The 22,998-nt window shown below is 40.5% G+C and overlaps 1 protein-coding gene across 1 annotated transcript in view; it reads left to right on the forward strand.

Moving 5' to 3' along the window:
• UGGT2 (UDP-glucose glycoprotein glucosyltransferase 2) overlaps window positions 1–22,998 on the forward strand; it is a 129,634-nt gene that overhangs the window by 47,826 nt on the left and 58,810 nt on the right. Inside the window, exons 13-20 of the mRNA XM_084767599.1 lie at window positions 1,760–1,879; window positions 3,444–3,529; window positions 3,972–4,107; window positions 7,508–7,639; window positions 10,348–10,512; window positions 10,821–10,944; window positions 11,029–11,127; window positions 18,795–18,886. Of these exons, the coding sequence (XP_084623725.1) occupies window positions 1,760–1,879; window positions 3,444–3,529; window positions 3,972–4,107; window positions 7,508–7,639; window positions 10,348–10,512; window positions 10,821–10,944; window positions 11,029–11,127; window positions 18,795–18,886 (954 nt within the window). The remainder of the gene's footprint in view (window positions 1–1,759; window positions 1,880–3,443; window positions 3,530–3,971; window positions 4,108–7,507; window positions 7,640–10,347; window positions 10,513–10,820; window positions 10,945–11,028; window positions 11,128–18,794; window positions 18,887–22,998) is intronic.

Below are 22,998 nucleotides of genomic sequence, written 5' to 3' on the forward strand. Positions count from 1 at the left end.
TGGAATACTATTCAGCTATTAAAAACAAGGAATTCCCGAAATTTGTGGATAAATGGATTGAACTAGAAATGATCATAATGAGTGAGTTAACCCAGAAGCAGAAAGACTCAAATGGTATATACTCACTTATATCTGCATATTAGCCCAAGGGGCATGTCCCACGAAAGCCTTCACTTACCAGGAAACTGAGACAGAGGGGAGGACATTCTATTGGGACTCTAGATGAGAGAAGCATGGGAGAATGGCAAAGTAGAAGGATCCAGAGGGTCCTAGAAACCTACAAGTAGAACATTATGATATGCAGATTTGGGCTCAGTGGTCCCGCTCAAACTAAGGCACCAGCCAAGGACAATACAGGCGGTAAACCTTAAACCCCTACCCAGATCTAGCCAATGGACAGAACACTCTCCACAGTAGAGTGGAGAGTGGGATATGACTTTCTCACGTACTCTGGTGCCTCACCTTTGACCATGTCCCCTGGAGGGGAAGACCTGGTGGCACTCAGAGGAAGGACAGCAGGTTACCAAGAAGAGACTTGATACCCTATAGGCTCAATTTTCTTAACCAATATGTTTTATTACAACTTATTAACCGAGCGTACGTCACTTATAACCCGACTAACCAAAACAATATGAAAAGCGAATTAAGGAACACAACAGCAAAAATGTAAGGATACCAGTTCCAAGGAGCGATTCTCCTGGCATAATCAGCAGGATTTCTTCTGCTGGAACCTGGAGTAACCAGAACCCAGAACCTCAGCAGGATCCGGAGCCCCCGAAGCCTTCCCTCGAACAGTTCTCTCTAGGAGCGTCTCGACATGGAGCGATGAACAGCCAAAACTCTCCCAAGCCTCCAGAAGCCCCGTCTTCAGTTCTGGGCTCCTTTATATAGCTCCTCCCAGAGTCTGTTCACGGGATCTTTTCAGCTGGCAACAATCAAGCTCCTGCACAAGGTGCTTCGTCTTCGAGTGGATTAACATCACCTGTTCTCTCATAAGACTATTCTGATCCCACACTTGAGAAACAGGTTTATCTCTCCTTCACTCCCCTCAAAGAAGACAGACATATGGCAGCTGCAAAAGCCTGACTGTAACCTTCAGACCATGTGACTCTTTTTCTGCCTCTGAGTCTGAACATGTGCTCTGGGGAAAAAGTGAAGTAACCGTGGAGTTTTCCTCATCTGCCTGCATCTCTCGAGGATTATAACAATCCCATTCTTGAATTTCCCCCACTCCATCTCCTTCCTGGTGTTCTGTGGGCTTTCATCAGCTTTTATAGTGGCTTCAGGAGAGAGCTTTAATATAAGATGCTCCATGCATACACTCGAGGGACTGTAAAGTGGGGCTGGAGCGATGTCCAACGGTTAAGAGTGCTTCCTGGTTTGCAGAGGCCAGAGCTCAGTTTTACCCATAGTTTGTAGCTGGCATCTCCAGTTCCGGTCAGACTGGACAACGTTGGCTCAGCAGGCATCTGCACCACGTGCACGCACTTACCTCCCACCGTCAACACACCAAGCAATACAGATGACTAAAAATAGAATAAATCTTTCTTCTTTTTTTTTTTTAATGAGCCAAAGTTTTTGTTTTTGGAAGCATACAATTGTCATATGTGATATATTTCTTCTTCAATTGGCTATTATATCAGAAATATAGCAAAATCTGTGTATGTTTTAATCTGTGATTTAATACAGTAAAAAACCCATAAATTTGAAAGTGATGTAAGAGTAATGTAGCTCTAACAGGCTTTGGGTTCTCTTGCAGTGGGTCAATGACTTAGAAAGTGATGGCCTGTATATTACTTGGCCGACCAGTTGCTGGGAGCTGTTGAAACCAGTGGTAGATGGAACAGTGCCTTTCATAAGGCGTAATTTTCATAATTTGGTAAGTTTTGCATTTTAATTCTTACATAATGTTATAAAAATAATACTCTTTTTTGATTACCTGCTGTTGGGTAGTAGGCATGTCAACTCTAAGGAGTATTTGCCTAGTAAACAGGCTTGGGATGACCATCTGAAAGGGCATCAGGAACCAGGAACTTTACTTAATTTGTTGATCATTAGTCATCACTCATGTTTTATAATGATATTTGTACATTATATCAAAGGATTTTATAATTTTTGTTCTATAATTTACATTTTAGTAGTCAGGAAAAATACATAAATTCCATGTTCTCCTGAATGTTTCTTGGTTTATTATTGCAATTCTAAATATCAAACAACCTTTTGTAGTTTTGAAGTGTGTAGAAAACCACCTAAGACTGCACTGTGTTTATGTGTGCTTTTCACCCAGGAAGTCTCCGCCTTGTTTCCTGCGAGACTCTTCAGGAAGCAGTCACATTTATGCTAGGTTTTTAAAGTTTACTTATTAATTCACTTTACATCCTGAGCACAGCCCTCTCCCTCCTCTCCCCCCTGTCCCACCATTTCACCTTCTTCCCCCTTTCCCCATCCCCCTCTTCTCAGGAAAGGGGACCCACACACACACCAACTCACCCCAGAACATCAAGTTGCATCAGGACTGAGCTCTTCCTCATACACTGAGGCCAGGCAAGGCAGCCCCTCCCGGGGGAAGTGATCAAAAGCAGGCAACAGAGTATTGTCAGAGACAGCCCCTGCTCTCCTTACTGCACAAAGACCAAGCTGCCCAGCAGCTATGCATGTGTAGGGGCCTAGGCTCAGTCCATGCGTGGTCCTTGGTTATTTGACTCTTTTGGTCTTCCTGTAGAGTTCTTATCTGCTCCAGGACCATCTCTCCTTCCCCCACACACACTTCCACAAGACTCCCCAAGTTCTACCCCATGTTTTCTGTGAGTCTCAGCATCTGTTTCAATCAGCTGCTGGGCAGAGGCTCTCAGAGGACAACTCTGCTAGGCTCCTGTCTGCAAGCACAGCAGAGTAGCATTAATAGTGTCAGGGGTTGGCTCTCCCATGGGGTGGGGTGGGTCTCAGGTTGAGACACTGATTGGTTGGGCATTCCCTCAATCTCTGCTCCATCTTTATCCCTGTACGTCTTGTAGGCAGGATTGCTTTTGGGTCACCTCCTTCCCCAACTCTCCCCACATCTGATCCTCAGCATCATTTCCCTCCCCACCCCGTCTTCTACCCAGTCCCTCTCTCCATCCACTTCCACTGTCTACTTCCTCTTGTGATTTACAGAAAAGCCAATGAACATGTGAAATGAGGTCTTTCATTTTATAGGAAATATATACATTAGATTGTATATCCACAAAGAATATCTTTAATCTGTTTAAGATTCCATGTATAATTATATTTAATATGTAACTATAATAAATCTTAATAAAGTATAGAATTCTTGTATATTCAAGCTAGAAAATTTTAAAATCTTACATTTTGAATTTCATGCTTTAAATTACAAAAATTAGACTACATTTAAATTTCATGAAAATTGTAAAGTCTTATAATAATGATTATGTTCATTCTTCTAGGTTCTGTTTATTGATCCTGCTCAAGAATATACCATGGACTTCATAAGCTTGGCAGAATTTTTTTATTATAATGAAATTCCTCTTAGGTAATTGTAAATGTATATTATTAACTACAAAGTAAGTCTTGCACTGCTCCTGGTGTGTAGCAGAGAATGTGAATGTGGCATGTAAAGCAGCAGGCCTCGCATTGGCAGCATGGCCTCGGCTGTGGAGACTCCTGAGCCTCTTTGTGGTCGCTCTTGTCAGCCAGCTCGGACATGTTGTTACCCACCTGTCAGCTTCCCGAGGAAACAGTATGATTGCTGTGAAAATGTATTCAGGCCACTTGAGTGTGCTTGACATTTTGCAGGCTTCAATAGCTGTGAGGATTTAGGTGGATAGGAATTACAGTCCAGCTTTTCGGGTCACGCGCCCTTTCCCGTATCTAATATGGCCCCCACCTACATGCGACAGTGTAGTATTGTAAGTAGTAATTTATTGTTACTCAAGCGATAGCTGCAACATTGCTTACCCACCCTCTTTCCTCAGGATTGGTTTTGTGTTCATTCTTCCTGTGGATAAGGAAGTTGATGCGACAGCAGATGCTGCAGTTGCTCTTTGGCGAGCTTTCAATTACATTGAAGAAAAATACGATGTCTCAGAAGCATTTATTTCCATGACACAGGTGAGTTTGTGCACTAGATAAAGTTTTTCAGAATAAATAATTTTCTTGTATGTAGAGAAATGTTAATTCAGAGCACTGCTGCTCTGGCTAGAGATCACATCCAAAGACCTTCTAGATCTGTGTGATCCAGCTGGAATACAAACAGGCCTTTAATCCAGGAGACAGAGGCAAACAGATCTGAGTTCAAAGCCAACCTGGTGTAGAACTAGTATCAGGTAAAGAAAAGCATAGGTCCAGGCAAGGTGGCACATGCCTTTAATCCCAAACAGAGGTAAAGTTAGTTTGTAGAAGGAAGCACCCATATTTGAAAGTGATGCCTAACTGAATGGCAGAAAAGGTGACAAATCAAAGAAGATTTGAGAGAATATGATACGCCCAACTCTCATACAAAGACAGAGGAAAGGGAAGCTACCTAAGAGGCAGTTTTCTAGAGGAGGCAGTTTTACCAGGACAGTAATAGACAGATGGTTTGCAGAGACAGAACTCAGGTAAAGACAGAATGAGCCAGAAAATGAGAAGGAACCAGAAGATTAGAGCAGATTGCTAAATTAGTTTGAGGTCAAGCGGAGCAAGTCCAGGCTGAGAGAGAAGCCAGATTAAATAAATCAGCTGGGAGAAGAGTTTGAGCCAGAACAGCTGAGTTGAACCAGCAGCCCAGAGCTCAGAAGGAACAAGTAAGGGTGAGCTAATTAAGCAGTAAGTCTCAGAAGCTGAAAACATTCTGGGCCTAGGTTAGATTATACAGAAGCTAGCAGCTTCCAGGACTAGGCCTAGCTTAGCAGAGGGAGACAGTCAGCCTCCTAGACAACAGTTGAGACAAGAGAATAAAAGTTACTTTTACACTTGTATTACTGTGTTTATTATTATATCATTTTAAATAAATGAAAATGTTCTTGGAAATTAGTATGAATAAGTTTGATCCCTCCAACAGTCTAGTAAGATATATACAATTGTCCCAATTTTATAAGCAGGCAGCTGAGCCTCTACCAAAGTATATCAGTTTACTTACACTAATCTAACTTTGTAAGAACCTTAATTGTATATGTGAGAAGTTAGAGAAAAACATAATAGAAAATAGTTTGAAGGATTCCTAAGTTACGCCTTGAATAAAGTCATTAGTGCAGTGATTAAAGATACTCTAAACCTGTGGTCCTCAGCCTTCCTAATGCTGCAACCCTTAATACAGTTCATGTCGTAGTGGCCCCCAGCCATAAAGTTCTTTCATTGATACTTCATAACTGAAGTTTTGCTACTGTTACAAATCATAAACATCTGATATGTGACCCCCCCCCAAGGGGTGGCAGCTCACAGGTTGAGACATGCTCTAAATAATCACATATGTAATAGATAAGTCCTAAACAGTTTCAAATGATGAGATCACTGCGTGACAGCTATTTGAGCTATATGAAAGACGATAACACTGAATCTGGGAGATATACTATAAAGAAAAAGCAGAAATTGCTAAGAACTGGATGAAGGAAAAATAGCAAATGAGAGTGCTTTTGTAAGTGGGGTTTTAAATCCCTTAGTACGGTCTATAGACTGGCTCACATATTTAGCCTTGATTTTATGCTGCTTTGTATTAAAACTGTGTTGACTAAGAGTTTGTAGTAGCATGCTGATCTTCGTGGACGATAACTGAAATGCAAGTGGTGGACAAATATCCCACTGGGGAGCAGTTTTCTCTGAAAGGAAGTGCTGTGTGAAATATTGTCAATAGTACATCTGTCTTAATTTTACTAACTTATTGGTTGCTATAAAAGTTTATGAGACTGTCAGATTTACTTGGGCTTTTCATTAATATCCATCTGTATTATTGTAAAAGGATGCATATTGTATTAAAAGCTGAAACAAGGGGCTGGAAAGATGGCTTAGGTGTTAAGAGCACTGGCTGCTCTACCAAAGGAGCCTGGTTCAGTTCCCAGCTCCCACATGGCGACTCATATGTCTGTAAGTCCAGCTTAAGGGAATCCTTGTGTGGCATCGTCACACAAACACACATGCAGGCAAGATACCAGTGCAAATCTTTTTTTTTAACTGAAACAAGATTCATACTGAGTCTGGAAACATTAAAGTCACGGTTTGCTGAGACCTCATTAAAAGATTTGTACTAATGAAAATAACCAAGAAAGTGAGGGCATTGCCAACTGCCAACATTGAATCTATTATGTAATCACTTTATATTATAGATTAGTGTCCCTGTCAGTCTGTGCCCATCACTTGCATTTGAATTATTTGCCATATGTTATCTACCATATAGTCAGAATAATGCTATAATTTCTTAGAAAACCATATTACACTTGAAGCCAAAGACTTCATGCCTAGAACTGCATCCAAATAATGAAGCAGGATCAATAACATCTTTTTAATTATATTTTTATTATTTAAAATAAAATTTAAATTTATACTTTGATTATATTCTTCCCCTCCTCCAAGTCCTTTCAGACCCTCTCCCCTTCTAAACCCACCCAACTTTAGGTTCTTTCTCAAAAAAACAAACAAAAACTCAAAAACATTTTACTAAAGGACACATGAGAGCTAGAGAGAGAGAGCTCAGTCGGTGATGTGCTTGGTGCTCACGGAGGAGGACTGGATTCAGATCCTAACACCCACAGCGAAGCCCCGGCTGCCAGTGCCCTCCTGGAACCCTGTTGTGTGGTGCGGCAGGATCCCAAGGGCTCTGTGGCCTGACAGCCCCGGCAAAAGGGAGCTCTAGGTTCAGTGTGGAGAAAGAGAGAAAGATATTGTCAGTCTCTGCCCTCCACATGCCACACAGATACATGCACATACATGTATGTACTACACAGTGTGTTCAAAAAAGAGAGATGAGAAAGAAGAGAGGGATGTGGATATGCTTAGAACATTGAGACCAGGGAAAGAGAGGAAAGGAGGGCACCTAGAAATGTATTTACTGAAGAACAGTCAGAAGGAGAATGACACAATTCTGAAATAGTTTATAATATTTTACAAGTATATTTTAATAAAGTTATTAAATCAGTGTCTAATTGATTAAAATACAATATAACATAAGTTGTTATGATTTTGAAAGTTTTGCAATATTTTAAATATTTTCTAAATGATAATGCATGATTTAAGTAACCACTTTACCTGTATATAATGTGCATATTTACCACCCTGAGTGATTGCAGCTCAATTGATAGAACACCTCCCAAACACACGTGAAGTCCTAAATTTAACCTCCAGCGCCCCAGTTCTGCACACTGGGGGAGTGAAGGCAGAAGGCTTTATTACTTCAAGGTCATCCTTGGCTACATAGTGAATTTGAGGCCAACCCGAGGTATAAAAAAAAAATCAACAAACAAAAAGAATTTATAAGACAATTATAGTCTTAGAGAAACAAAACTAATTATTGTAAAGAAATACATCTCTGTTTCCACAGATGTACGAGAAAGTGAAAGATCACCGAATCCTCACCATGGATAACGTAAAGAGCGTTCTTCAAGATAAATATCCTTATGCAGACATTTTGGATATCTTAGGAACCCACTCCAAGTATGACAGTGGCAGGACGGTAAGACTGGGTGAGGAGGAGTGTGAAGACTGGGCGCAAAAGCAGTGCCTTAGGGTGTGTGCGCCACAGGGCGCAAAGCTGCAGAGTATGAAGGTGGAGACCAGAGGCTCTTGGCAGCGGGAGGGCTTGGAAAGGTGAAGAATACAACATTTCAGTTAGACCAGAAGGGTATGTTTGAGGTCTGTTAAACATGGGAGTAATTGTAATACCAATATATCTCATACTTGAAGCAATTAATGATGAAGGCTTTTAAGAGCTCTCATCACAAAAATGTAACTGAAGATAACCTCAGCTTTTTGTGTTTAGTGTTTGAGATGCCTGTGAACTTCCAGATGTGTGAAATGATACATTGAACATATGTGGCTATGGCTCAAAAGACCCGTACAGGCTAAAAGTGTAGGATTCTAGCACTGGCTTATCGTTGGTGATTACCATTTTGGAATGCATGGGTTGCTTAATTAGAAGTTGTACACTGGGGGATTTCCAGCAGGGATATCTGTCTAAAGTCAACACACGTGCATTCAGGGCTGGGAGATGGCTCAGTCGGTGAAGTGCCTGCCCTGCTGCTATGAGGACCTGAGCCCAGGTCCCCAGATCCCATGTTAAAAAATAAAAAGCTGAGCACTTGCAGCACATGCCTGAGAGAGCACTGTGCCTAAGGCTAATTGTCCCACCAGTACAGCCAAATGGGTGAGATTCAGGTATGATGAGAGACCGTGTCTCAAAATTCTTTTGGAAAAATAGGTGGAGAGCAACTGCAGTAAGATCCCCAGCGTTAACCTCGGCACTCCATACCCTCGCACTCACAGGTGCACCCGCAGCAGACACTCACACATGCGCACGAGCACATACACGCAAGCACTGACACTGGTAAGAAAGGGCAAAGGAGCAGACATTCATCTGCCTAGGATTTCCCATAAACGCATGAAGTCAGAGACATCTAAGGCTAAGCCCGTCCTGTCCCTACCCCAAGCCTGTTTTCCTTCTTCATGCCCTGTTGTAAAGAGTGGAGAGCACTATAGTTCTCGCAGAGCGCCTCTGCTGGAGTGAGGAAGGCATCCTAACGCTTCTTCTCCTACACATTCTCGCAGACAGCCCCCAGCCTGGGGCAGCTCTGCCTATCGGCTGCCCCTGCCTGGCCGTGCCCACTCTCGGCCATTCTGGGGCTTGTCTGCTTTCCCACACTACTACAGCAGCTTCCAGCTCCTTGTTGGAATCTAGTCATGCTGTGGTGGTTTTTTTTTTTTTTAATAAATAATGTTGGCTGTAAATTGTCACTGAACCTTCTTTCAGATAGTATTGGTCATGTCATTGGTATCTCTAGGAACTTATTAATACGTGTCTTAATTTACCCATCTTCCCTTCTACTAAACTATAACGCCCTTTAAGATGATACTTCCATTTAGGTATATATTTTGTTTCTGTGCATTCATCAGCCTTTATTAGAGCAGATGGTTGTCTAGTGAGTGCAGACATCATCCAGTCCTGTGGTTAAGAGGTCAGACTTTTGGTCAGACAGATATGTATACAGTTGAAGATGTAAAATGTGATCAGCGTTTGGCATTGGAAATGACTAGCTCTGCATCGCCATCATCTGTGAAGTGCTGTAATAGTGCTGGAGGTTGAAGGTCCCTACTCTGAATTTCCAAATGCTTCGGAATCTGAAACCATTTGATCACGACTGAGCATTTAGACTCTGGTTATGAATTATGGAAGAGTATGCACTCATTCCAAATTTTAAACATCTGGTCCTATATCAGAAAAGGAGCACTTAATTTGTACTTAGTTTCTGAGACTACTTGTGAGAATGTTGCTTCTAATAAAAATCCTAACATTGGTATCAAATGTCAGATGAAGGCTTTATTCATAAGGTGGAATCCAAACACTGAGGGCGTCCTGTGATCTGACTTCTGCTAACTCTCTCTGACCCCATGTCTGATGGCACCCTGTGTGTCACATCCTATATTTACTGCCGTTGCCTAAATGTGCCGTATTCTTACTTCCTTCTAGCTCTTGATCTGCTGTCTCTTCACCTGGACTGTCTTTCTCCATTTTGTCTTCCTGGAAAGTTTTTATTCATCTTGTAAAGCTTTCTGTGCCCTTGTCTAACAGAGGCCTTTACTTAACCCTTCCTGTTCATGCTCAGACTTGTTAGATGATCCTTTTATGGACCCACTTGGAACTTTGCTGTAATTTGTAAGTATTTAGTGAACTTCTTGAAGAACAATATTCAGTTCTATTTTCAGTATAGATAATGTAATGCTCATGGATTGAGTCAAGAAGCATTTATTGAATAAATGAATAATAAAATAGTTTTAATATATATAAAGTTTTGGTTTTAAGTAAATGTCATGTTAAACATCCAGAGTCAGCAGAACCATCACTGCTTGCTTTTGTAAATAACTTTTGGGACAACCAAAAAATGTGCTCATGAATTGTCTGTTCTTCTACTACAACCAACAACAGAGTTTATCACAGCACAGACCAAGAGTTGGCAAAGCCTAAAGTATTTACAAGCTAGCCCCTGACAGAAGATACTTTGTGATTCTTGCTATATGTATATAAATAGATTTCTTTTTTAATGTATAGGTATAAATAACAAAATTGACCATCTTTACTATGTCATAGTAATATGGCACTGTTTCTTATTATCTTATATTTTTTCAAATAGCTATATTTTATTTGACATTGATATTTTTAATAAATAGGCAGGAACAAGCTTTTATAAGATGGCGGGCCTGGGTCCTTTGCCTCAAGTTCTTTATAATGGTGAACCCTTTGACCTCGAAAAGAGAAGCACTGAGGAACTGAAAGGAGCTATCCTGGAAAAAATGGTGGATACATTTGTATATCTACAAAGAGATGTTTTTATGGTAGGTACACATTTATAAGAAAATGGCATGAATGATATTTATGAGTATATTGAAACTTTTAATAACTTAAGTAATATAAAATACTCACCCTGATCATTTAATAATTAATAATTAAATTTACCAGATATATAGGTACATGAAAAATTAAATTATTAGAGGAATTACAATTTTATAAGAAAGTTTATTATAGTAATGATAAAGTATAAGTTTTTAAAATGTATTTTAAATATATTTGCAAGAATTACCTACATAACAATTATACATATATAAATTGTCCTTATTAGTAAAGTAATAATTTTTATCTTTAGGGCACATTAAATGATGAAATCAATGCAATTGATTTCCTGATGGATAAAGATAATGTTGTGCCACGGTTAAATTCTTTGATTTTGCACACCAAACCACAGTACCTTAATTTATTATCTTCATCAGGTAAATAACTATTCTTATACAATACTACAGAGACTTATATTGTGAGTATTTTAGTAATTTGTTATTAAACATTTGTTATTTCAGTAACTGCCGATATTGAAGATTTCTCTACTTTCTCTTTCTTGGATTCACAAGATAAGAGTGCTGTGATTGCAAAAAACATGCATTATTTAACTCAGGAAGGTAAAGAGCTCATTTTCTGTAATTTATTCCTAAAATAATAAAAACATGGCTTTAGTAAGATGCTTGTATAACAAATGCTACTATGTTTCTATTTTTGGCTATGATCATGGTTTTAATTTGGTAGTTTGTAACAATTGTTACAATTGGGAAAAGTGTTACTTTTATCCTCATTAATCATATATGCCCAGGGGTTCAGTTCTGCCCTTTTGCCTTTTTTAAAAAAAGTATGTTAGTCCACTTTTACCATTTAAAGAAAGTAATAAAACCTATTAAAAGCTATTTTGATAAGTCCATAGATAAAAATGTAATTTCTCTTTTATAATTCAACAAAATCTGGATGTCTTGCTGAAGTTGTAGATCATAACCAGAAAAGGAGAGACCAAGACAGTTTATACATTTAGGAATAAGGATTTAGGTTCAAAAGAGAAGTCTGCAGTTGGACCACAGATGTGTTAAAGGTACAATTGAATGTTCACATAGGTAAATAGAATTTGGGTAGTGCAGGTTCTGCTTTGTTTCTTCTGCTTTTAGTTTTTTTTGTTGTTGTTGTTGTTTTGTTTTGTTTTATTTGTTTTGTTTTTTGTTTGTTTGGGTTTTTTGTTTTGGTTCAGTTTGGTTTGGTTGACATCTTTTTTCCCTCTTTTTATTTTAATTAAAATGGATTTTTATTCAATATTATTTTTATGTATTTTATACAACGATTATTCCCCTCCCCCAACTCCTCCCATACCCTCCCCACCTCCCACCCACCCATTTCCTCATCCTTTCTTGATCTTTCTCATTAGAAAACAAACAGGCATTTTTATAAAAGATGAAAGAAATGAAAAGAAAAGAAGATAAAGTAAAAACAGACAAACCTGAATAGGTTAAGACAAATAGGAAAAAGAACCAAAGAAAAAGCAGAAAAAACACTTATATATACAGAGACACACATATCGGCACACACAAAAGGCCCCCAAAACCAGAAAATCAGAAACAGTAATATATAAGCAAAAGACCTGTAGGGAAGAAGAAAAAGGAGGAGGGGAGGAGGAGGAGGAGGAGGAAGAAGGAGCTGGAGCCCAGACAAAGCATTGTGAGACAAAAAGTACCTCCAAAACTGCCGTTGGGTTTGTTTTGTGTTGGCCATCTACTGCTAGGCTTGGTGAGTACACTCAGCGAGGCTCACTGGAAGAAGCTAACTTGTCTTTGTGAGTGGTTGTCAGTGGGAGAAAGCTTCTGAGTTTCAGATGTGCAGTTGTATGGCCACTTTACTCTCTAGGGTACCATGAGGCCTCGACCCATGCAGGCCCAGGGCATGCTGTCTTTGTGGATTCATATATGTATCAGTCCTGCTGTGTTTAAAAGTCCTTGTTTCCTTGGAGTTATTCATCCCTCCTGGTTCCCTGACTCTGGTGGAGGGGGGTTGATGGAGTCACCCAGCTCAGGGCTAAGTGTTTGAAGGTTTCTCCCTCTCTTCACATTGTCCAGCTAGGGTGCTCTGTATTTATTTCCATCCACTGAAAGGAAGCTTCTCTGATGATGGCTGAGCAAGACACTGTTCTGAGTGTAGAAGGTCATTAGGAGTCATTTTGTTGCTACGTTTCTTGAGCGGACAGTAGTATTGTTTTCTTCTATAAATCACTGCCTGTCCCATCTCTTCTTGGTTCTTGGCCACCCCAGCAGTATCAATGAAAGGTTCCTGCTCATGGAGTAGGACTTAAATCCAGTCGTGTATTGGTTGGTTACTAACACATCTTGCATGCAGCTCATCACTGTAGATGACTGAGGTTGTAGCTGAACTGGTACTGGCCTCTTTTCTTTGGTAGTAGCCAAGGAACTTTCTAGTACCCTTACCACTAGGCGCTATAGATGAAGGCGCTAAGTGGGCACCAGCTTGACCACTCCATGTTCAATCTGTTCCCTTCAGCAGTAGCACTTTATCATCAGTCTGTAGAGAGCAACTTGCCAATAGTCTAGGTGGTTTGTGGGTTCCCATGGGACCCCTTTGGCCAGCAACTCCATTGATATAACCAAACCCTGGAGTCTTCATTGTGTGCTGAGCAATGCCCAGCTAGGGCTCTGCCTTCTCATTATTGAGCAACTCCATTTACGTCACTGTGCTGGTTTGAACAGGTATGGCCCCATAAACTCATGTGCTTGGATGCTTGGCCCATGGGGAGCAGCACTATTAGCACATATGGCCTTGGTGGAGTAGGTATGGTCTTGTTAGAGTGTGTCCACTGTGGGGATGGGCTTGAAGGCCTACTATGCTGAAGCTACACCCAGTGTGGCACACAGTCTCCTGCTGCCTGCAGGTCAAGATGCAGAACTCTGCTCCTTCTCCAACACAATGTCTGCCTGCATGCCACCATGTTTCTTGCCTTGATGATAATAGACTAAACCCCTGAAAATGTGAGCCAGCCCCAATTCGATATTGCCCTTTATAAGGGTCGCCATGGTCATGGGGCTTCTTCACAGCAAAAAACCCTAGTGTGTGTGTGTGTGTGTGTGTGTGTGTGTGTGTGCGCGCGCACGCGCGCATGGGTGTGCGTGGGTGTGCGTGGGTGTGGGTATGTATCTGTGTGGGTGTGTGTATACATACATGTATGTACATATATATGTATATAATGATATATATAATGACAGGGATGATGGGGAGAGAAATTTAAGGGTCATTTGAGGTGTAATTTATATCTATATACATATATGTATATGTATATTATATATGTATGTGTGTATATAATTTATATATATTAGGTATATAAGTATATCTACTCTGTACCTAATCTCTGTGGTTCTGCAGATTGTAGCTTGGCTACCATGACTTAATAGCTAATATCCACATAGACCCCATTATGCATGCCATATTTCTCTTCCTGGTTCTGTGTTGCCTCATTCAGGATGACTTTCTTATGGTTCCGTCTATTTGCCAATGACTTTCATTATTTTTTTAATGTCTGAATAATACTCCATTGTGTAAATATACCATGTTTTCTTTATTCCTTTTCTACTGAGGGACATCCAGGTTGTTTGGCTGACAAGTATCTGTGTGGTAGCATGAGGCATGGTTTGGATGTATGTCCAAGAGTTGGCGTCACTGCAGCTTGAGGTGGATGGATTCCCATCTTCCTGAGGAACCATGACATTGGCTTCCGTAGTAGCTGTACAAGTTTGCACTCCGCTGACAGTGGTCTTACTCCACAGCCTTGCCATCCTGAGCTGCTGACAGGCTTTATTGATCTTAGCCATTCTGACATGTGTAAGGTGGAATCTCAAGAATCATTTTTAAACTTTAATTTATTATAATTTATTCAGACTACATCCCCATTCTTCCATACCACTTTCACCTGGAGTCCTGCGGGGGATTTGGACGGATGCTGAGACTCAAGAGTCATTTTGATTTGCATTTCCCTGATGACTAAGGACGTTGAGCTTTTCTTTAAGCGCTTCTCTGCCATTTGAATTTTCTCTGTTGAGAATTTTCCATTTAGAGTTTAGATCTATCTGTACCAAGTTTTTCTTGATTTCTAGATTTTTTAATTCTTTATATATTTGGAATATTAGCCTTCTCTCAAATATGTAGGTGATAAAAAAACTCTATTGCCATTCCATAGGCTGTCATGTTGTCTAAACGACGGTCCTCTGCCACGTAGACGCTTTTCAGCTTCACGAGGTCTCACTTATTAATTGTTGATCTTAGTGCCTGTGCTAATGGTGTTCTGTTCAGGAAGTCTTCTGTGACAATGACTTCCAGGCTATTCCCTGTGGAGCATGTGGACTGGAACTAGCGAGGTGGAGCATGTTCAAACCCTGCAAATCTCAAACTTGAGATTTAACTTCTCATCCAGAGATGGCAGGAGTTGGACGGCTGCCTCGGAGCGCTTGGCATGCGACTTGAACGTGGTCATGGGTAGCCAGTCATGGAGCACTGCATCTGGAATTTTCCCCATGTAAATAGATTCCCATGCATCATAGTCCCTGCCAATGAAATGCATTCACCCAGGGAGCCCCTCCTCACTCCCCAAGGCTCATATAGCAATTCCTCACCCTGGAAACAAGGCCCCATAAACTGTTTCACTGAATATCATCATGAGAATTGTTGTCTCATCCTTGGAGGTCTTTTCCTCCCCTACCCAGCACTCCCAGCCAGACTGGAATCCTGTAGACCCCCGCCCCCTGGTCTGGTTCTCCTCAGCTTAGTGTCCGGTGGCATCTGGGCACCCCAGGGAGAAGTAGAACTTGGAACCACAGTTCCCCACTTTCTCTTCTATAGGGTTTGGTATACCTGTTGGATGTTGGGGTCTTAGGTCCCTTTGGAGTTGAGTTTTGTGCAGAGGGAAAAGTGTGGATCCATTTGGATTTTTCTGTATAGAGCCATCAGTTTCACTAGCATCACCTGTACGGATGCTGTCTTTTTCAGTGCCTGTTTCTGGCTTCTTTATCAAAACTCTGGGGTCTGTATTCACGGGTGTGTGGTTCTGTGTCTCAGGGTTCAATTTTCTGTTTGTTTTGATTTTGAGACAGGGAATCTCTCTGTAGACCTGGCTGGCCTGGAACTTACAGACATCTGCCTACCTCTGTCTCTGGAATGCTAGAATTAAAAGCATTTGCCACCAGGCGCTGGGTGTTAAGTTCTACTCCACTGATCATTTTCTGGTTTTGTTTTGCTTGCTTGTTTTTTTGTTTTGTTTTTGGTTTGGTTTGGTTTTTTGGGTTTTTTTTCCCCCTCTGTGTGCGCGCGCGTGTGTGCCAATGCCATACGGTTTTTACTGGTACAGTTTTGTACTACGATTTGAAGTCTGGGATGGTGATACTTCCTACTGTTCATTATTAAGATTGCTTTAACTATCCTAAAAATTGTGTGTGTATTCCCGTTTGAAGCTGAGAATTGTCCTTTCAAAATTTGTCAAGAATATGCTGGAATTTGACTTTTATCATGAGGGGTGCCCTTTTCTGCATCAAATGAGATGATGATGTGGCTTTTGTCTTTGAGTCTGTGTGTGGTGGATTGCATTCATCAATCCAGGTGCCCCTGCATCCCTGGGGGACGCCTACTTGATCATTGTGAATGATCTTTGTGATATGCTCTTAGATTTGGTTTGCAAGCATTTTATTGAGAAAATATGCATCTATATTAGTAAGAGAAATTTGTCTGTAATTTTTGGGGAGCTTCATGTGGCTTGTGTATCAGGGTAACTGTGGTCTCTTAAAATTAATTAGGCATGGCTTCTGTTTCTATTTTGTTAAATAGAAAAAAGAGCATTAACTCTTCTTTAAAAACCCTCGTAGAATTCTGCACTAAAACCATCTGACCCTGGATTTTCTTTGGTCAGGAGACCTTTAATTACTATTTTTTTACACTAGAAGTTATAGGTCTGTTTAAACTGATTATCTGATCTTGATTTAAATTTTCCAATGTGGTGGAGTACAGGTTTTTAAAGTATGTCCTACGGTTCTCCGATTTCCTTACTTCCTGTTGCTATGTCCCTTTTCATTTCCAGTTCTGTTCATTTGCATATTCTCTCTGTCTTTTAGTTAATTTGGATAAAGGTTTATCAATCTTATTGATTTTCTCAAAGAACTAACTCATTGATTCTTTGTTTTCTTTGTTTCTATTTTATTGCTGTCAGCCATGAGTTTGACTAGTTCTTACCATCTGCTCCTTGGGGGTGTGACTTTTAATCATAGAGCTTCTAGGTGTGCTGTCAAGTTACTATTACAAGATCACTCCCATTTCTATGTATGGACTTAGTGCTTAGAACTTGCACCTTAGAACTGCCTCCGTTGTGTCTCATGTGTTTGAATGTGCATATTCATTTTCACTCAGTTATAGAAACGCTTAACTTTTTCCCTTAATTTCTGTCATGACCCATTTCTCATTCAGTAGAGAGCATTTGGTTTTCATGAGTTTATAAGCTTTTTGTGATTTGTGTTGTTGAGATCCAGCTTTAGTCCATGTTGGTCTGATAGGATTTAGGGTGCTGCTTCAATATCTTCTTTCTGTTGAGACTTACTTTGTGTCCAAGTATGTGGACAGTTTTGGAGAAAGTTCCATGACGTGCTGAGAAAAAGGTATATTCATCTGTATATGGATGAAATTCTATATCTGTTAGAGCCACTTGGTTTATCATGTCTGTTAGGTACAGTATTTCTCTGTTTAATATTTATCTGGATGACCTACCTGTCTATTGGTGAGCCTGGGATACTGAAGTCTCACACTGTCAGAGTGTGAGGATCAATATGTGGCTTATGCTGTAGTAGTGTTTGTTTACAAATGTGGGTAAATGCAAGGGTTTGCCAGAAGTGTGGCCAGAACTTTCTAGAGAAAGACTGAGGTTGATGGTTTGGGTTATAGTGTGTATGTGGGAGTATTCTAACTATTACAGTGACGAACAATGCAGTGAATTAGATTGTAAAAGATATCTGAGAGACCTAAAGCAAAAGACATATTTCTTTTAAAAATTCTGTAGATTGAATCCAAATTTCACCTAGCTATCTCTACATTACTTTCTAATAGATTTTAAGATGTTACATTCAGAAGTGTTATTCCTACAAAAAAATTTAGTATGTAATAAAGTACAGTGTGTTTCCATCCTAGCGATGACAGGGTGGGACCTTGATGTGTCATGTAAAGGCAAGAGAGTCAGAAATCAGGTTGGGTTATATTTCAGAAAGACTCAGGGTATTATACCAAATTAGCCTAAAGTGTCCAATTTCAGTAAACCTCATCCAAACTAAAGGAATATTAACTGAAAATCTATTTATTGTGAAGAAGAAATCAGACAATTTTGAGGATTTAACATTTAAAATACTTCTTAGCTTAGGAGCTGTGATGGTGGGTGTGCTGACAGTAAGGCAGAATCTCAGTTGTTCTAACTTCCTTCTTAAACGAGAACGCTATAACCTTGCTGTTAACATTGGCTTCTGGTGATAACAAGGCACTAGGCCCCCCACCACCTCAGAAAATCCAAGGTGCACGGTGGCAGGGGCTTGAAGGTTGTAAGTAAAATCAGTGTCATATTTTTATTATACTATTTTCCTCTCTCATTTCTAAACTGCTTTACTATAAATATTGCTTACCATAATAATAACTATAGTTTCAAATATATACAGTTTTTATTACTTGTTTTTTTTTTAAATAATCATTTTGAATTGGTCGCCTAGTCTAAAGGATCAGTTCCTGGGGGTTGTTCTGGCAGCCCTAGAGGTGTCCCTGTGTGAGGCGTGCACGGGTGCCGGGTAGAGCTATGCTCACTTAGCTGTGGCTTCACAATGGAACATGGAGAGCAGAGGGAGCTCAGCCCGTCGTGTTTGCAAAGCAAGCGTAAGGACCCTAGCTGCATCGCCAGAACCCACTGTTGTGTCTCATTTAGAGAGAAAGAGACAGACAGAGAGGGAGAGAGACAGAGAGACAGAGAGAGATACACAGAGACAGAGAGAGGGAGAGACAGAAAGAGAGCGGCAGAGAGAGAGAGACAGAGAGAAAGACACACACACACACACACACACACACACAGAGAGAGAGAGAGAGAGAGAGAGAGAGAGAGAGAGAGAGAGAGAATGTGTAAAACACAATTTTTGAATTTTAACATACTTATTTTGTAGGGTTTTAACTAAAATTCCCTTTTCCTTGTTGTTTGATTTTAGAAAAAAATTAATTTTACTTGACTATTTGGAAATTTCAGGTGATGTGATATCTTCGGTTACTTTGTGGGTCATTGCTGACTTTGACACGCCATCTGGGAGGAAGCTGCTTTTCAATGCCTTGGAGCACATGGTGGGTACACACTCTTCCAGAATGAAGAACAGTGTGCAGATGTCATCCTCCTGCATGCTAACAGACACAGTGCTAAGGAGACCACGGCAGGGAGTCACACATAGCATCTCAGGAAACACCTGTTTCTCTCCAGTGAGCTCAAATCTGTATCTTTCCAACAGCGTCTGAGAATAGCAACTGTTGTCCTGTAATCACTCAGCAGTCTCTCTCTCCCAGACTATGTAGTTAGTTACCAAACTACTATGAACTATATTAGCTGTAATGTTTCTTGTGGTAATTATAAACCAGTTCTTAGGAGGAATGGTTTCCATATTTCAGGATAATTTTTAAATGAGCATCTATATTACTAAGGGAGTTTGTATGTCTATATTTTAAAAATTAAGAAACACATCAAAATGTTTTATGACATTTTTATATTAGCTCATTGTAAGTTTATTGCTATACAGCAAATTATTATACAACTTAATACTTAAAACAATAATTTTTCTTACCTGTTTCTGAGGTTTGGTAATTCAAGAGCATTTTACGTAAGGACTAATGCCCTCCTGAGGCAGCAGCCCTGATTTGCCTCCAGATGCGCCAAATGTTGGCTTGCTTACATGGCACACTTACCGTATTTTTTGGACCATAAGAAGCACTTTTCCCCAAAAAAAAGTGCTGGGGAAATTAGGGTGCGCCTTACAGTCTGATTGCTGTTTTTCTTGTTTCACTGCTCTAAAAACTGTGTGCATCTTATGGTACAAAACACCTGCCTACTGGCAAATGGACTGAGTGAGCGCTTCATTCCCTTGCCACATAAACCTGCGTGTTCTCTCTCTCTCTCTCTCCTCTCTCTCTCTCTCTCTCTCTCTCTCTCTCTCTCTCTCTCTGTTGTTTAAAAATCTTCACAGTGTGATATCTGCTTGTCTCTAGCATAGGAGATTAAAAGTGAGGGTAAAACTACAATGCAATTATGAAATAGTCTCAGAATGATGGCCTCTGTTTTCTGTTCCCTTGGGTGATCACATCTGTAAGGCACAGCACTAAAGAGCATGCCCATTGGACTGTGAGGAGGTCAGTCGTAACATTAAAGGATCTCGTGTGTATTAGACCAGTGTCACATAGCACTTGGGCTTTTATTAGCAGGTGACCCTCCTTTTCAACGCTGTCTGTAGTACGAGGAGACGTTACCATCTCCCTGGTGCCTCGGAGACGTTCTGGAGCCTAAACTGCACACTGCTTGGTTTCTCATTGCCAGCCACAGTGTTGCTCGTGAACTCAGGGATGATTGTGAGATCTCCACAAGTGGCATCTTGCTTAAATCTTCTTGAGGACAGAATACCCGATTTTAATTGTCCCTAATCTTTTCAAATAAAAGTATCTTTACAGCAGTTAATTTAAAAACAACATAAAAGATGAACTAGTCAGGCCAACAAGGTGGTTTGGTGAGTAAAGGCACATGAGACCATGGTGACCTGAGTTCCAGCCATAGTACCTGCATGGTAGAAGCAAATCACTGACTTCTGCAGGGAGCTCTGCGACCCTCACATGCATGCTATGGGACATGCACACTAACACGCTCACACGCGCACATGTGCACACACATGTATATGCACACACAAATAAATAAATGTAAAACAAAGCAAAATTACTTTTCAAGCACTAATTTTGAGAAGTGGGAATATTATGAATTACAAATGATACACTGGATATAAAACTTGAGGAGAGAAAATGTTTAGTAACATGATCATATATACTTTTTCTGATTTTTACCCAAGTATTTTAAATTGCTTTCCTAATCATTTAAGTAGTTAGAAGTGAAGTTACTCAAAATCCTGTGACTAAAGGATGTTATGTAAGAAGGTTATAGCCAATCCTTATTCATGATCATGAATGCAAAATTGCTCAACAAAACAAAACAAATATTTAAATTGTCATATTTTGCATACTGTAGACATATAAATTATTACAATTATTTTTTAAATATGTGGTTATTAGGCTTGTTTATAATCATAAGAATTGCAATAAATGAAGTTTTAAATTTTAATGAATATACCAATTTATGCTAGTATCAAGAAAATCAAGTACTAGAAACCAATGAAATGAAGTTTAATGTAAAGTTTAAAATGAAAATACAGAATTCCTGTGTGAATGGAAGTTATATTTTCATCATTAATGAAGAGAGTGAATAATATAAAGATGTCATTTCTGCCATAATTAATGTATATAAAGCCTATTACAGTTCTGATAGAAATAACCATATTTTTAAAAAATGGTCACACTAATTTGCAAATGTAAGTAAAGATTCCATGGACCAAGAATTACCAAAACATTTATGAAACAGAGAAATGGAGGGTAACTAATGCATCATTTTCAAAACCTTCTATGGTGCCTACATTACTAAAAGCATTAACTCAAGAATAGGAAAAGCAAAACAATAGAAAGACAAGACCCTAGAAACAGCCATGCTTATCTTCATACACTGGGGTAAACCAGCCTGCGCAACGGTGAGAAGAGTCCACCAAGCCTCTCCACGCATGCGCAGCACCATACACACGCCAGTGCCGGGTGCATGGCGGCAGTGGGCGTACGCATAGACTAGCGAGGGTGAGTTTCTCTGCAGGTCACCGACATCGGTTCAGAACAGTCTCTAATGCACAGGAAGCCTAGGGCCAGTCAGTTAAAGTAACAAACTAGTGTAAGTTACCATTAAATACCAGTTACGTCCTGTCAACTCACAGTATAGGGTACAAGCCACAGAATGCCAGGGCGCAGCTGCTTTTCAAAATACCTGTGAGTTGTAGACAAATAGCGCCTGAACCGTATGCAACAAAAACATGTACAACCAGTGGGGAAAGAGAAAATCGAATTATTTTAAAAGGCTGAAAGTAGAGCAAAGAATTTAGGGGGAAAGGCCGGTGACAGAGCGGAATGTTCAGTATCACTGATGGTGAGGGAAAGAAAGTGAAACCTGGGGAGGACATTCTATTGGGACTCTAGATGAGAGAAGCATGGGAGAATGGCAAAGTAGAAGGATCCAGAGGGTTCTAGAAACCTACAAGTAGAACATTTGGGCCCAGGGGTCCCACTCAAACTATGGCACCAGCCAAGGACAATACAGGCGGTAAACCTTAAACCCCTACCCAGATCTAGACAATGGACAGAACACTCTCCACAGTAGAGTGGAGAGTGGGATATTACTTTCTCACATACTCTGGTGCCTCACCTTTGACCATATCCCCTGGAGGGGGAGACCTGGTGGCACTCAGAGGAAGGACAGCAGGTTACCAAGAAGAGACTTGATACCCTATGAGCATATACAGGGGGAGGTAATCTCCCTCAGGAACAGTCATAGGGGAGGGGAATAAGGGGAAAAGAAGAAGGAGGGAGAGAAGAATGGGAGGATACAAGGGATGGGATAACCATTGAGATGTAACAAGAATAAATTAATAAAGGAAAAAATATGAAATTTAAAAAAAAGAAAGAAAGTGAAACCTGGTGCAATGTCCTTCTGTACTGCACAGATGACTTAAAATGACAATGCGAACGATCCCTGCTCTCTGATACAGGAAAGCGTATGTGGCTAGTGGCAGTGGCAACTGACACAGATACTTTATAAACCATTTGGCTGCTTCAAAAATTAAAGATGTAAAACAAGTAAAAATAAATAAATAGATAAGATTTGTGTATCCTGGTGTGGAGCTCCAAATTTGGTGGAGGCTCAGCTATCCAGCAACAGGCGGGGTAGAGTCTGCTCATCCATCTCACAGAGCGCCGTGTGCCGCTGAAGTAACCACCCAGCCGGGGCGTTGCTGGGGCTCACCGTGTATTGACTGACAAGAGCATCACATGCTATCTTAACCCGTTAACCCCCTGACGTGGAACTTGAAGTGGATTGGACGTTTAGTGTTGGAAACGTATGGAATAAGAAAGGATGACATGTACACCGTAAACGGAGGAGGTGGTAGTTTTAGGAGGAGGACGGTGTGTGGTAACTGAGGAGGAGGACGGTGTGTGGTAACTGAGGAGGAGGACGGTGTGTGGTAACTGAGGAGGAGGACGGTGTGTGGTAACTGAGGAGGAGGACGGTGTGTGGTAACTGAGGAGGAGGACGGTGTGTGGTAACTGAGGAG

This window comes from Acomys minous (genome assembly GCF_964271855.1).
Source record: "Acomys minous genome assembly, chromosome: 18".
NCBI lineage: Eukaryota > Metazoa > Chordata > Mammalia > Rodentia > Muridae > Acomys > Acomys minous.